General features: G+C 40.7%; 1 protein-coding gene and 1 pseudogene across 2 annotated transcripts in view; one reads left to right on the top strand and one right to left on the bottom strand.

The window, feature by feature from the left end:
- Positions 1 to 242: 242 nt before the first annotated feature.
- Positions 243 to 342, top strand: LOC121433316 (annotated as a pseudogene).
- Positions 343 to 11,850: 11,508 nt separating this feature from the next.
- Hat1 (histone acetyltransferase 1) overlaps positions 11,851 to 14,185 on the bottom strand; it is a 41,241-nt gene continuing 38,906 nt past the window's right edge. For both annotated transcript variants that reach the window (XM_041631676.1, XM_041631677.1), the window contains exons 10-11: positions 13,636 to 13,752; positions 11,851 to 12,212 (exon numbers count right to left, since the gene is read on the bottom strand). In XM_041631676.1, the coding sequence (XP_041487610.1) occupies positions 12,045 to 12,212; positions 13,636 to 13,752 (285 nt within the window). In that variant the 3' untranslated portion in view covers positions 11,851 to 12,044. The remainder of the gene's footprint in view (positions 12,213 to 13,635; positions 13,753 to 14,185) is intronic.

Here is a 14,185-nt window from a genome sequence, read left to right as displayed (position 1 = left end):
TTTATTCCCAGTACTTGGAAGGCAGCTGCAGGCAGATCTCTGAGCTTAAGGCCACATGATCTACAATAGCTAGTTATAGGTTAACCAGGGCTACAAAGTGAGGCCCTGTCCAAAACAGAACAAAACACATGGACTTGTCAGTGATTACTTATTTAAAAAATAAATCAGAAATTCCTCTGTGCGTGCTTTTGAAAAGCTAAGCATTCCACCCTTTTCCTTTACTTAATATTAAAGGTTGATGCATGCTTCCTTTGGCCTCATAAATACCAAAATTAGAATGATATAAAGATTAGCATGGCCCCTGTGCACATGATGCAAATTCATGAAGTATTCCATATTTTTAATTGGGAAAAGAAGAGAACATGTGTAAAATATATTGTATGAAAACAATTTTAAATAAAAAAGAAAAATCAGCAATAAATAAATAAATAACAAATAAAAAATGTATCCCACACAAGGTTTTCTAAAGTTGTGTGTAATTTGTGATAATTTTTAACTATTCTGGTTTCCTTAATATTGTTTTAAATGCAGTAGGGGTTGTGAGTAAACCTCTGAAGGCTGCAGTTTAGAGATTTACATATTTTTCTAGGATCACCCATAATGAAGCTATTTTTTTTCAAACCTAGACTGTAAAAAGGGCCTGTATTAGTAATGTTTCTGTTGCTCTTATAGAAACCTCACAACCAAGGCAACTTACAAGAAGAGTGTATTTGGGTTCATAGTTCCAGGGAGATTAGAGTCCCTCATGGTGGGGAAATGTGGCAGAAAGCAAGCAAGCAGGCCTGGTGTCTAGGGCAGGAAGATGACCGGAGTGGAGAAAGTGGACTGGAAGTGGGAGAGGCTTTACAATCTCTGAGCCCCTGTACTTCCTCCAGCAAAGCTGCATCACCTAAACCTCCCCAACAGCGCCACCAACCAGGAACCAGGTGTTCAAATACTGAAGCCAGTGGGGGACATTTCTCATTCAGACCACCACAGGGGCAAAGGTATTTGTCCTATTTGGTTTTTTGTTAACTAGACTCACGCTGGAGTTGCCTAGGAAGAGGCATCTCTGTTGAGAAAATGCCACCTCAAATTATCTGTCAGCAAGTCTGTGGGGACGTTTTCTTGATTAGTGGTTGCTGTGGGACGGTCCATCTCATGGTGGGAGGTTGCTACACCGTGGGCTGGTGGTCCTGGGTGCTCTAAAGAAGCAGACTGAGGGGGCTGGAGAGATGGCTCAGCGGTTAAGAGCATTGCCTGCTCTTCCAAAGGTTCTGAGTTCAATTCCCAGCAACCACATGGTGGCTCACAACCATCTGTAATGAGGTCTGGTGTCCTCTTCTGGACTGCAGGCATACACGCAGAAAGAGTATTGTATACATAATAAATAAATTAAAAAAAAAAAAAAGAAGCAGACTGAGCAAACCAGTAGGCAGCATTTCTCCGTGACCCCTGCTTCAATTCCTGCCTCCGGATATTTGCCCCTGAGTTCCTTCCCTGACTTCCCCTCATGATGGACTACAGCTGTATGCCGAAATACACCCTTTCCAACCCAAGTTGCTTTTGGTCCTGATGCTTATCGCAGGGATAGAAAGAGAACTGGGACAAGGTTTATGGGAGCATTTGTCACATACGGACACATTGTCAAGCTAACTGGACCTGATGCAGTGCGAACAAGGTTGGTTCCCTGGTCCACTGGGGGGAACTGGTGGCTAGGGACCCCCACAGCTTCCTGGGGCTTGTCTAGATGTAGCCGCTTTCCTTCTCTCTTCCTGAGCCTGCTTCTCAGTTTTGCCCTCTGCATTTCCCCCTGGAAACTTAGCCTCCTGATTTGATTTCAGGATAATTTCTTACCCTTTTACTCTGTGGCTTGAGAAGAACATTTCCAATCCTATCCTTTAATTTGCCCAGTTTTAGGACGAAGAAATGCTTTATTTATTTATGCGTTTTAAGCCAAATGAGCGTTTCTTTCCATGAGCCAGGACTGTGCATAAACATACCCTTTGTGCACTGCAGAGACCCGTCTCAGTGCTGACTGGACCCCTTGTTCCCCATTGAACAATTATATGTTTGGGCAGGTGGTCTCTGGGGTACTCTTTTAACAAGCCTGAGGGCAGAATGTGATGTGTCCCCTACCAGCTATTTGAGGTAATCATGTATATGTTACTGAATCATCTAGAAGTACTTTTAGAGAAAATAGATAAATTCTCCACGTTGCATAAGGAAAGCAATGCCACGTGTGTGGGCAGGAGGCTGTTGTGAAGTGGGTTTCTCTTTGTTATTGCTGTGTGTCCTGCAGGACCAAAACTGAGTGCCAGGCAAGAGAGGGAAGGAGTTTTAGTGACACAACCGCCCTCCTCTTCTTTCCTGACATTGTTTCAGTCCTAGAATTCCTATGCAGATGAAGCCCCAGGCACCTATTCTATTCAAGCAACCCAGTGTTTCAGAATCTAGACATTTATAGACAAGGGACCAGCAGATACCTTGCTGTCTTCTCTTGAGCATTCTTTTTTTCTTTTCCCTTTTCCTTTTATTTATTTATTTTGGTTTTTTGAGTCAGTGTTTCTCTATTATAGCCACTTTTTGTCTAAATAAAAAGGGAAGGTTTTAACTTTAACATAATAAAATTTTATACAATAAGAACAATGATCAGTTATTGTTTAGCTAAAAAGGAAAGGTATTGACATTACAATAAAAGGAAACTATATAAAATAAAAACAATTATCAAGTAAGAATTGCATTTATAATGCTCAGTCCATTTGTATTTGGCAAATTCCAAGAAAATATACCATTATCCTGTCTTGGAGAGTCCAAAGTTTTATACCTAATTTACTTTCTGTTATAACTAAGGAAAACTATAACTGTAACTATCTAGTCTTCAACCCATCAGAAACCTGAGTAAACAGGAAGTGAAGAGAAAACAACTTCTAAAACTATAGGGATGTCAGACATCTGGCTGTCTGGACAGCCCCTTCAAGGTTCCTTTGTAACATTGGGGCATCTATCATTGGTCTACAGGCCTAGAATATCAGAAAGAGTTTTTTGTGAAGCAGAAACTTTGAAGGACCATCCAACCTTGGCTTGGCAAAGTTTGGCAGTCACCTTTGCTGTCCTGTTCGTCCAGTTTGGACAGCATACTGTCACCAGTCAAGGCAAAGGCAGTTTCTTGCCCAATGGCTAGATTTGACACATTAAAAGCAAACTCTATTTGAAGGTTCTTCAGTGCCCATCATCCTTTTTTTTTTTTTAAAGTAAATTGGTGCTCTCAGGAGCAGACAAGTCTCTTTGTCATGAAAGACTTATGTTATTAAAACATTTTAAATGCCATATTTTGTAGGTTTCTGAAGTATTTGAAGACCATCTATTTAAAATGTATTTATTTGACCTTGAAAACATACCTAACATGACTATAAATTTGATTATTATAGATAATTAATTATTAACCTGTCTTTCTTTATTACCCTAAAAAGCTTTTGAGTACTAAAACTTATATTACATTTTTAAATGAGCTGCAAAGATACAATACCTTAAACAAGAGTAGAAACACACATACAGTATAACAAAAATAACCTTAAGTTTCTATCAGTATACAAAATATCTTAAATAAGAGTAGAAATGTATATACAGTATAACAAAAATAACCTTAAATTTGTATTAATTTACAAAAATCCATCACAGTTTAAACTATTTGATACTAGTAGTTGCTCTTTTAGTTTGAAAGTAGATTCAATAATCTATCCTTCTGTCATTTCCCTTTTTCTTTCCAAAACAAGATCTGTGAATCTAATCTTCTTTTCTTAGTTTTCTCCCTGATCATAACCAATTACAACATGTAACCAAACCCCCTAAATGATCTACCAAATGACCAAAAACCACCCACCCCAACTCTTGGTAATCTGGGTGTGTACCATTAAGCCACAACTCTGTGGAGTTTCAAGGTCCCTGCCATCACTGAAAAGCACGCAGAGCATGCAGTTGGCTGTTCATCAATACCATTTAAGTGTTTGGTGGTGGAGCCTCTTAAAAGAGCTGCAAGGTTTTTGCAGCTAAAGCTGAATCAGGAAGCCTCTCTTAAATGAGACATGCTTGTCTCTAGCAAAGAAAGCCCACCTGAGAAAATGCTGCTACCAATAAGCTGTGTGTAACTCTGTTCTTTTGTGTCTAGAATTACTTCCCAAGCTCTCTCAGGTTTTATGAGGATATAGTTGTCCATGTTGGCACCATTTTGTTGACCGAGATTTCTGTCCTGCCCAGTCCCATAGTCGTTCAGTCCCAAAGAAACACACAAGAGGCCTATATTAATTATAAACTGGTTGGCCTATTAGCTCAGGCTTCTTATTAACTAATTCTTACATCTTACATTAACCCATTATTCTTGTCTGTGTTAGCCACATGGCTTGGGATCTTTGTCAGCAAAGGATTCACATCTTGCTTCCTCTGCTGCTTGGTGACAACTGCAGACTGATCTTTCCTCTTCCCAGAATTCTCCTGTTCTCATTGCCCAGCCTCTACTTCCTGTCTGGTCGTCTTGCCTATACTATACTTCCTGCCTGGCTACTAGCCAATCAGCATTTTATTAAAATAATACAAGTGAAAGTATAAAAGACCATTGTCCCACAGCAGCAGAGCCTGCAGGCAACTGCATGTTTGGGGTTCTGGATGCGGCTGTTGCGGGGAGATCACAGCAGAAAAAAATCCCTGGTGGGAAAAGCTGGTGACCCACAGCAGTGGGGAAGTGGCAGCTTAAAAAACCCCCAAGTGATCTTACCACAAATTGGACAACAGATATTGTGGCTTCTTTTATTGTTTTATTAAAATTAAAGCTTGGGAGTCAAATATTAGTGAATAAATCTAATAGATCCATGGAGCGATGAAGAAATGTGCACCTGAACCTCTTCTCCACCTTTCCAGATCAAAAAGACTCACCTCCTTATTCCTCTATGTCCCTCTATCTTCCTTTGAATCAGCCAGCAAACCCTATGGTCCACTCCAGTGGCTGTCTCAGAACAACACAAACAAATCTCTAGCAACATGGGCTATCTGAGCTCCTGCCTCAAACAAACAGGCAAAAAACTATGCATTTATCCAAGGAGCTCTAAATGAAAGTATGAATCATTAGAATTTGCTATATTCCCCAACTGATAACTCCTGGGGGATATATATATATATATATATATATATATATATCACTTGCTTATATATTTTTGGAGAAAGAAAATTTCCATTTATAGTGGGGGGTGACTTCCAGGAAAATTGAGTTATTGATCACTAAACACACAAGTGCCCACCCTAGGCCCCAAAGAGGTATAATGTTTTCCTTCCTGACATCACTGGAAAACTGAGACTCACGTGGTCCCTAGACCTCCATCACAAAGACTAAGTTATAAGCTCCCTTGAGCAGTGTCAAATGTAAGGATGTTGCAAATTCTAGCCATCCCTGGCAGACAAGAGCTGAGAAAAATTTGGAATTTTAAAGGCACAGGTTGCAGAAAATTGTACCTGCTGGATCTCCTTCACCGCCTGCAGAGATAAAGGGGGAAGAAGGGCAGGAAGGAGGACAGGCATGCTTCCTTTAGTGTCCCTAAGCCATCTGTGCAAAAGAATAGAGCACATGTGTTCTCTTGATCACCTTGTTGGAAGTTTGCAAAAGGTCATTTGTGTTTTTCTTCTCTGTTCACATGTATAATAATACCTGCTCTTAAAAACATTGCAAAATTACAGGAATGTACAATAGTAATAATAATAAAAACACTCCCAACTTGTTTGCCAGGCAATGACAGTTAATAATTGTTGTTTATCCATTAAGACTGTTTTCTATGCATATTGCATGTGCATTTTTCTATCATGGCTTATTCTCTTGTTTATGTATGGTTGTGTTTGTTGTTAAATTTTAGTGTGCCTGATTTGAAACATATGATCCCATAGGACAGTGTGAGGCAATTCATTTGGCCATTAATATGAAAGGTTGAATATTTGTGTGTGCGATTTGCTTTTCTTCCTCCTTCTTTCCTTCCTTCCTTCCTTTTTTTTTTTTTTTTTTTTCAAGACAAGGTTTCTTTGTATACCCCTGGCTGTCCTGTAACCAGCTCTGTAGACCAGACTGGCCTCAAACTCACAGAGCTCCATCTGCCTCTGCTCGGCAGTGCTGGGATAAAATGTGTGTGCACTCCCCCACCCCCACCCCGGCTGTGTGTGGTTTTCAATATTTCCTTCTTAAAAGCACAAAACACTGTAGTCGTTGATCGGTTAATCAAAAACTTCAGTAAGCAGCACTTGATCTGCTGAGGCAGGAGGATTAGCAGTTCAAGGCCAGCCTGGGCTGGCTATACAACAGACCCTGCCTCAGAAAAGGAAAGGGCCTGGGAGCTGCACCATGCAAATTTCAAAATAAGGATTTGATAATAGAAAACTAAGCTACCCCACCACCACCCCTCCCCCCACCCACTCCAGCCACTCATACACATTGGCTGCAAATCTAAGTGGTGTTGTGCCTTAAAACCCTCCAACCCCCCCATCCCCCGGCTTTAGGACCTGCTCCCTCCCTTGGCCAATTCTATATTCAAGACCAAGACTGTGGCTGCAAAGTAGAAGGCATACCCTGCAAGCGCCTCGGCGCGCCCAGCAGCTTCAGCCGAGGAAGTACCCTGCCTGGAGTTCCTTCTCCGCATCTGATGCACAAGCACTCAGCATTTGCTTTCGCTTGATAAAGAATAAAGAAAGACAAGTGGCAGCTGCCTCAGGAGCAGACCGAAAACAAGCCTCGCTGGGCACCCCAGCCTTCACAAAGGCCGATTCAGAGGCTCACAGACAAACGGAGCAGCTGAAGACTTCAGCACAGTCACCTGCCCCAGTGTTAATTGCACATTTAAAGGACCGGCTAGGTGACCAGAGCGTATTTCCAACTGGCCTTTCATAAGATGGACAGCAGAATGCAGATGAAGAACTGGAGATGGGGTGGGGTTGGATGGTGGTGGCACACAGCTTGAACCCCCGCAAAGGCAGGCGGATCTCTCAGTTCAAGGCCAGCCTGGTCTGCTGAGCTAGTTCCTGGACAGCCAAAACTACATAAAGAAACCCTGTGTCAAAAAACAAAAGAACTGGAGATCGCTGCAAAGGTCACTGACTGCAGCCCTAGCCCCACCTCATTCCAACGAGACCACAAGGGCCAGGAAGATGGCCGGAGAAAAAGGGGAAGCCCGTTTCCAAGCTGTGTACGTTGTGAGATAACTGGGAGGTGTTTTCCTTTTAAAAGTATTAATCCTTTTTTTTGTTTGGTTTTCTCTGTGTAGCCTGGTTGCCCTGGAACGTGCTCTGTAGGCTAGGCTGTAATATGTGTGTACTGTTAAACCTAGGTTTCACATATGAGAAAGAATATGTATTTGTCTTTTTCCCACTTGTTAACCTTTCTTGTTCCTTAAGACTGTTCCTATCACATGTAAATATATTGATTTATATAAGTATGTATAAAATCTAGATTCTGAATATGGGAGAAAACATTGCAATATTTGTTTTTATGGTTTTTGTTTGTTCTTCATGACAGAGTTTTTCTTTGTGTAGCCCTGACTGTACTGGAACTCACTCTGTAGACCAGGCTGGCCTCGAACTCACAGATATCCACCTATCTCTGCGTCCTGGGTGCTGGGGTTTATGCTGTGTGTCGCTGCACTCAGTTCTGAACATAACTTATTTCACCTAACATGATACTCTTAAGTTCTATCCATTTTTTTGCAAATGAACCAATTTTATTTTTCTTTATGGCTGAATAAAACTCCATCATGTGTACCTATGTGTCATTATTTGTCTAAAAAGGGGCATCCAGGCTGGTTCTGTGTCTTGGCTATAGTAAATGCTGTGTCAATAAACAAAACTGAATTTTGAAAAATAGTGTAGCAGTATCTATAAGGCACTCCTGTAGTCATACAGTAATCTGTCAGACATGATTCAGTTTCATTCCTGTTGCTGTCCATTTTGCCAGTGTTCATGACAAGCCATCAGATTGTTAATTTTTACAGATTTAGCTGCACTGCTAATGTCCTCTGTTCATAGTACCAAAGTGTCAAGGATGAAACAGTGTTTCTTCTAACTTTTCAATTTCATTTTTGCTTATTTTTCCATTTTTAGGTGTATGGGTGTTTTGCTTGCCTGTCTGTGTACCATGTGTGTTCTGGTGCCTGAGGAGGCCGGAAGAGGGCATCAGATCTCTGGAGCTAGCATTACAGATGGTTATGAGCACCTTGTGACTGTTGGAATTGAACTTTGGGTCCTCCAGAAAAGCAGCCAGTGCTCTTAACTACTGAGCTATCTCTCCAACATTGTGTGTGTGTGGTCAGTTCTCTCCTTTTTATTGTGTGGGGTCCCTGATACTGAGTTCAGGTTATCTTACTTTGTGCCAAGGAGCATTACCCACTAATCCACCTCTTAAGTAGAAAAATTTTCCCATTAAAATGTTTACCAACAAAGTATGTCGTAGGAAGTCACTTGTTTGTTTTCCTGGCCGCCCAGACTCCCGAAATAATTACACAGAAACTATATTATTTAAATCACTGCTTGGCCAATCACTTAAGTGTATTGCTAGCTAGCTCTTACATGTAGTATTAACCCATTTCCAGTATTTTTTTTTTAAAGGTTTCTCAAGACAGGGTTTCTCTGTAGCTTTGGAGCTTGTCCTGAAACTAGCTCTTGTAGACCAGGCTCGCCTCGCACTCACAGAGATCTGCCTGCCTCTGCCACCTGAGTGCTGGGATTAAAGGCATGGGCCACCACTGCCTGAATTTCCAGTATTTTATATTTTACCATGAGGCTTGTGGCCTACCAGCCTGTCTGTTGGCGGCTCCACTGTTTCTGACTCCACCTCGTTTTCCCTGCCTAGCTCTATTCTACCCTATCACGGATTCAAGACAGTTTCTTTATTAACCGATGGTATTCACAGCATACAGAGGGGGATCCCACAATAAAAGTACATGATAAACTTTGATTCATTTGAGAATCAAAGAAAATCATCATCATTAGTATTGTTTCTGTATTACTGTCTTTTTTTTTTTTTTAAACTATGTATTCCTGCCTTGCCTAGAACTAACTGCTGTGTAGACCAAGCTACCTGTGGATTCAGACATTCTCTGGTCTGCCTCCAAATGCTAAACATAAAGGAAGGTATGTGGTGGTATACACCTTTAATAAGTACTAAGAAGCAGAGGCAGGCTTAACTCTGTGCGTTCCGGGAAGTTTAATCTATTTAACAAGTTCAAAGACAGCCAGCCAGGGGTACCTGGTGAGACCTGTCTCAAAACCAAAGAAAGAAAAAGTTTTATTACTATCAAAGGAACTCGGATATAGTATGTACTTATATTTTAAATGGACTTTTCATCTTCCAATGCTTACGATGAAAAGCAGTGGTTTCCTGTCCTGTGCTTCCCCAGTCTGACTCGCCTCAACCACTTAGAATCATTCCTTATCAGTTACTGCCCCAAACCATGCAGCTAGTTTATGGCATTTGCACTTTGGCTTTCTGGTACTCTTCCACCGAGTTCTAATTTCCTATCCCAGTTTGGACGTTTTATTCTCAGACATGCTATCCACTTGCCACCAAGAGGTTTCTTTTATTGGAATCAGATTAATTTTGCTTTTTGTTCTTTAAACTTCAGTTTTAAAGCTACTTTTGGCACTGGGGGTTGAAGCTAGACCCTGGTAAATAATCTCACTAGGTAAATAATCTGCCTCTGTGCTAGATCCTACTCCAGCTCTTTGATTTTTACCTTCATGTCGCTCCAATAAATCTCTGAATAACATCATCATGAAGTAAGTTTTCTAGTCTCAGATTTCTATGGACCTTTTTTGGGAGACTCTCAGACTTGACAGGTAATTTAGGTGTAACTTAGCTTGGAAGATTTTTGTCCTCTGTCTTTCTAACATGCAGTGTGGTTGATGTGCCTAGTGCACTAAGCTTTTTCATCGGACTTTCTTGGACTACCAGCCTGCAAATAATGACATGGAGATTTAATATGAAAAGATTTAATATGAAAAGCTTAGGCTTTTTCCCAACTAGCTTTTGTAACTCGAATTAGCCTGCTTCCATTAATCTACATTCTGCCACATGGCATGTCCAACTTGCTCCTAGTCTGGTGGTGAAAAACCCACCTCGATTCCTGCTCTTCCTCTCTCCCTTCCCCGAAAGGCCCACCTATTCTCTCCTGTCTACTGGCCATTCAACTTTTTACTAAACAAATCATAGCAGGCTAGTGTTAAATTCCCTTGGGCCCACATTATTTGTATTTTTTCCCATAAAATTTAGGATATTTCATTTTGTACTACATGCTATCAATAATATAGCATAAGTCAATTTTTTAAAAAATGTCTTGATTTTTTTTGAGTGGTTTGCCTGCACGCATGTCCGTGAACTACATGCCTACTTGGTGCACACAGAGGCCAGAAGAAGGCATCAGATCGCCTGGAACTGGAGTTACAGTTATGAGCTGCCATATAGGTGCTGGGAATTAAACTGGGGTCTGTAAACTGTACGTGTTCACCACTGCTGAGCCATCTCTCCAGGGCCTTACACCTGTTTGTTTTTGATGTTAACACGTTTACTGATGCACGCTCTAAACATCACTTTCCCAGCCGGGTGGTGGTGGCGCACGCCTTTAATCCCAGCACTTGGGAGGCAGAGGCAGGCAGATCTCTGTGAATTCAAGGCCAGCCTGGTATACAAGAGCTAGTTCCAAGACAAGCTCCAAAGCCACAAAGAAACCCTGTCTCAAAAAATCACTTTCCCTTATCATGGTTCTGTATAAAGCAGTTCATTTTGCTCCATTAGAAATGACTATTGAAAGATAGCTTCATTACTTCTATTACATGTGGTGTTTTATACATTGTGATACGCTTTTGCTAGAGCCCAGGCTGGCCTCAACTGATGAACTTTCTAGCTCTGCCTCCTGAGTGTTAGAATGATAGGCATGTACCATTCTGGGTTCAGACTGTATTTTTATGATGTTTGTTATATCTTAACGTTACTTATGTTTTATGCCAATGTCTATTTTTGGGTTAATATCTGATGTGAAACACAGGTTTTAGGGTACACCTAGTTTCTGGTTTTCCTTGCTCAAAATAAACAGGCAGGAGTTTACATTTAAAGCATAGCCACCTAATTTCCAATGTAGGAAATCATATGGGGAACCAGCAGTAGGGAAAGGACCAACAAACACATGCATAAAAATGCTATAAAGAAACCCATTACTTTGTAAGCTGACTTTGAAAACTGTCAGACAGAAAAATCAAGACTGCTAAGATACATCCAAAGAAATGTGCTTTAATTACAGGGAAAAAACAAAACCTTAAAAATGTATGGCGTTTTTGACTTTAGATATTTATTTGTTGGTGTGTGCACAGAGGCCAAAGGAAGGTGCCAGGTGCCTTTTGGAATGTTCAAACTATTCTTTGACGCAGGGCTTATTCTTTATTGGCTAGGCTGGAAGCCAGCAACCTCCAGCAACCCTCCTGTTTCTGCTCTCCCAGAGCTGGGCTTACAGGACTGTGCTGGAGAACCAGTTTCTTACCTGGGTGCTGGCATCCAAGTTCCAGTCATGGCTGCACAGTGAGCACTCTTAAATCTTTGAGCCTTCTCTCCAGCTTATTTTTAGGTTTTGTTCGAGACAGGGTCTCATATAGAAACCTAGGCTGCCCTTGAACTCAAGGAAATCCTCCTGCTTCTGCCTTAAATGCTGGATTACAAGTGTCCACCACCAAACACAATTAAAATGTAAGATTATAGTAAAACTGAAAATATTTATCTTACAGCCATAAAGCACTACATCAAAACTCATATTAAGGTATGTGGTGTATTACCACAACCAATCACTTACTATACTATTAAAGAAGAGAACACTGGTGTTTCACCAGCCATCTTTTATTAATGCAATATATGTTCATAAACTCTAGACAGTATTTTAAAATATACAATCTCTCAAAGGGAATATTTCACTAAGGAGGACAATAGATAACTTTAGGGTCATCAGAGGTTTCACAGCACAATGCACAGGAATCTGCAGGTGTTCTGGGGAGCAGGAGCTTCACTCTTGAGCAAGTCGCTCAATGACACGCCGGTAGTCCTCTACCAACTCCTGAAAGCGCTCTTCCAGCTGCTCGTGCTGCACGCTTATTTCTATCTGGTTCATCTGGTTGGTCAGCTCTTCCGGTCTCAGGCATTTCTTCATCTTGGCAAGATCTCTCTGCTTTTTCTTAAAAAAAAAAACAAAAAACAAAAAAAAAATTGCTTTTTTTTTTTCAGACAAAGCATTTGCTTATATAGCTACAATTTTAAGCTTTACGTATTAAAAATAATAGTAGCTGGGCTAGAGATGGCTCAGCAGTTAAAAGTACTGACTGCTCAGAGAGGGCCTGCATTCAATTTCCAGTACCCACATGGCAGCTCACAACCACTTATAACTCCAGTTCTAGGGGATCCAATACCCTTTTCTGAAACCCTGCAGGCTTCTGCATAAACCCAGGCACAAACACACATAAAATAAATAAATTTAAAAAGTAACAGTGGCAATGTGTTCAGTTTTGTCCTATGCAGGTTCTTCATTAGGAAACACAAAAACTATAAACCTTCCAAAGAGTTAACAAGACCTACAACTCATGTCAAATGGTGGCAAACACATACATATGGCTGGTAACCAGCTCTGACCGAGGACTGATGGTGCACACTTACAATCCCAGCACTCGGACATAGTTGGTACTCAATGCTATCCTGAGCTACATATAAGACCTATTTAAAAAAATCATTAGAAGCAATAACAAGTTGCCAGGGCTGGGTATTTTATTAGAGTGTCTTACTCAGTGGAGACATGCAAACATTTCTTAAATAAATAAAATACATTAATTGAAGATAACTGACACAATGTACAACTATTCTTATTTTACTGCAAAATGATTACTAGAGCTCACCAGTTACACTAGAATGGCCAACCAGAAAGCCCCAGGGATCCTCTTGTCCCCAATTCCCCCTAAATCTCCTATTAATAAGCAGAGAACACCACACTAGCATTTTTAGTAGGTTCTGGAGTTAATCTCAGGTTCTCATGCTTGTAAGGTTTTATGGACAGAGCCATTTCCTATCCTGTACACATCAAGGCTTTAAAGAATGTGCAAAAAACAACTTCTGAAGAAATTTTTAAGAAAAAGCAAAATAATGGGATGAGTCTGGGCATTCAGGTTTTTAAAGGGTGTGTGTGTGAAAAACAACCCCCTAATGTCAGTTTTTAAGTGGTATAAAAACATTTATAGCTCAAGTCCTATAACTAATGGAAGAATATTTTCTTCTTCAATATAGCAGAATGATTTGCACTTTCCCGTATCTGTCACTGTCTAGTTCCTCTTAAATATTGACAAGAATATAATGGTTAAAGGGCTGGAGAGATGGCTCAGTGGTTAAGGGCACTTGTTGCTCTTCCAAAGGTCCCAGATTCAGTTCTCAGCAGCCACACGACAGCTCACAACTGCCTTTCACTCCAGTTCTGGGGATGTCCTACTATTGTCTTTGCTGGCACCAGGCATGCATACAGTGCACACATATACATGCTGCCACTTATACATACACATTAAATAAAAATCTTAAAAATCTCTTTCTCCGATGCTTAAGAGACTCGAAAGTCTTACCTTGTAAGGGCTAATTAGTCTTCTTTTAATGTCCAGTCTGTAGTTTCTGTATTGCTCAGCATCACTCATGTCAGTTACCAGCAGCCGAAGAATTTCATAAACTCGTCTAGCATGTTGCTAAACAAATGAAACAAGAAAAACGTTTAACATTTTCATATTAAAGCGAGTTTTTCTAAAAGAGCACAGCACATAGTTAACATCTATAATGGACAAAGAATAATAATGACTGGTAGAGGAAAAATAAAAGATAGTCTTTGCTCTCAAGAGATTAGTAGCTTTGCAAGTAACAAATGACTGAAGTGTTACAGGACATGATGGTAGCACAGCCTGGGAATGTGGGAAATGAAAAATAAAATCCGAGTGTTCTTGCTCAGTCTTTCTCCCTCATTCCTGTGAGTGCATGTGTATCTGGCCATCTAACCCAAAGACTCACAAACCCTTGACAAGTGCTCTATCAATGAGCTAATATCCCCAGCCTCTAAGCTGAATCTGAAAAAGAAAGCATTATCCTAGAAATGGGAGCGCACTGTATATAAATTTATGCACATGC

The sequence above is a fragment of the Microtus oregoni genome, unplaced genomic scaffold (genome assembly GCF_018167655.1).
Source record: "Microtus oregoni isolate MIOR12 unplaced genomic scaffold, Mior012 000037F_ref0000500, whole genome shotgun sequence".
Taxonomy (NCBI): domain Eukaryota; kingdom Metazoa; phylum Chordata; class Mammalia; order Rodentia; family Cricetidae; genus Microtus; species Microtus oregoni.
The sequence above is the reverse complement of the archived record's forward strand: the minus strand, read 5'-3'. Positions and strand labels throughout refer to the sequence as shown.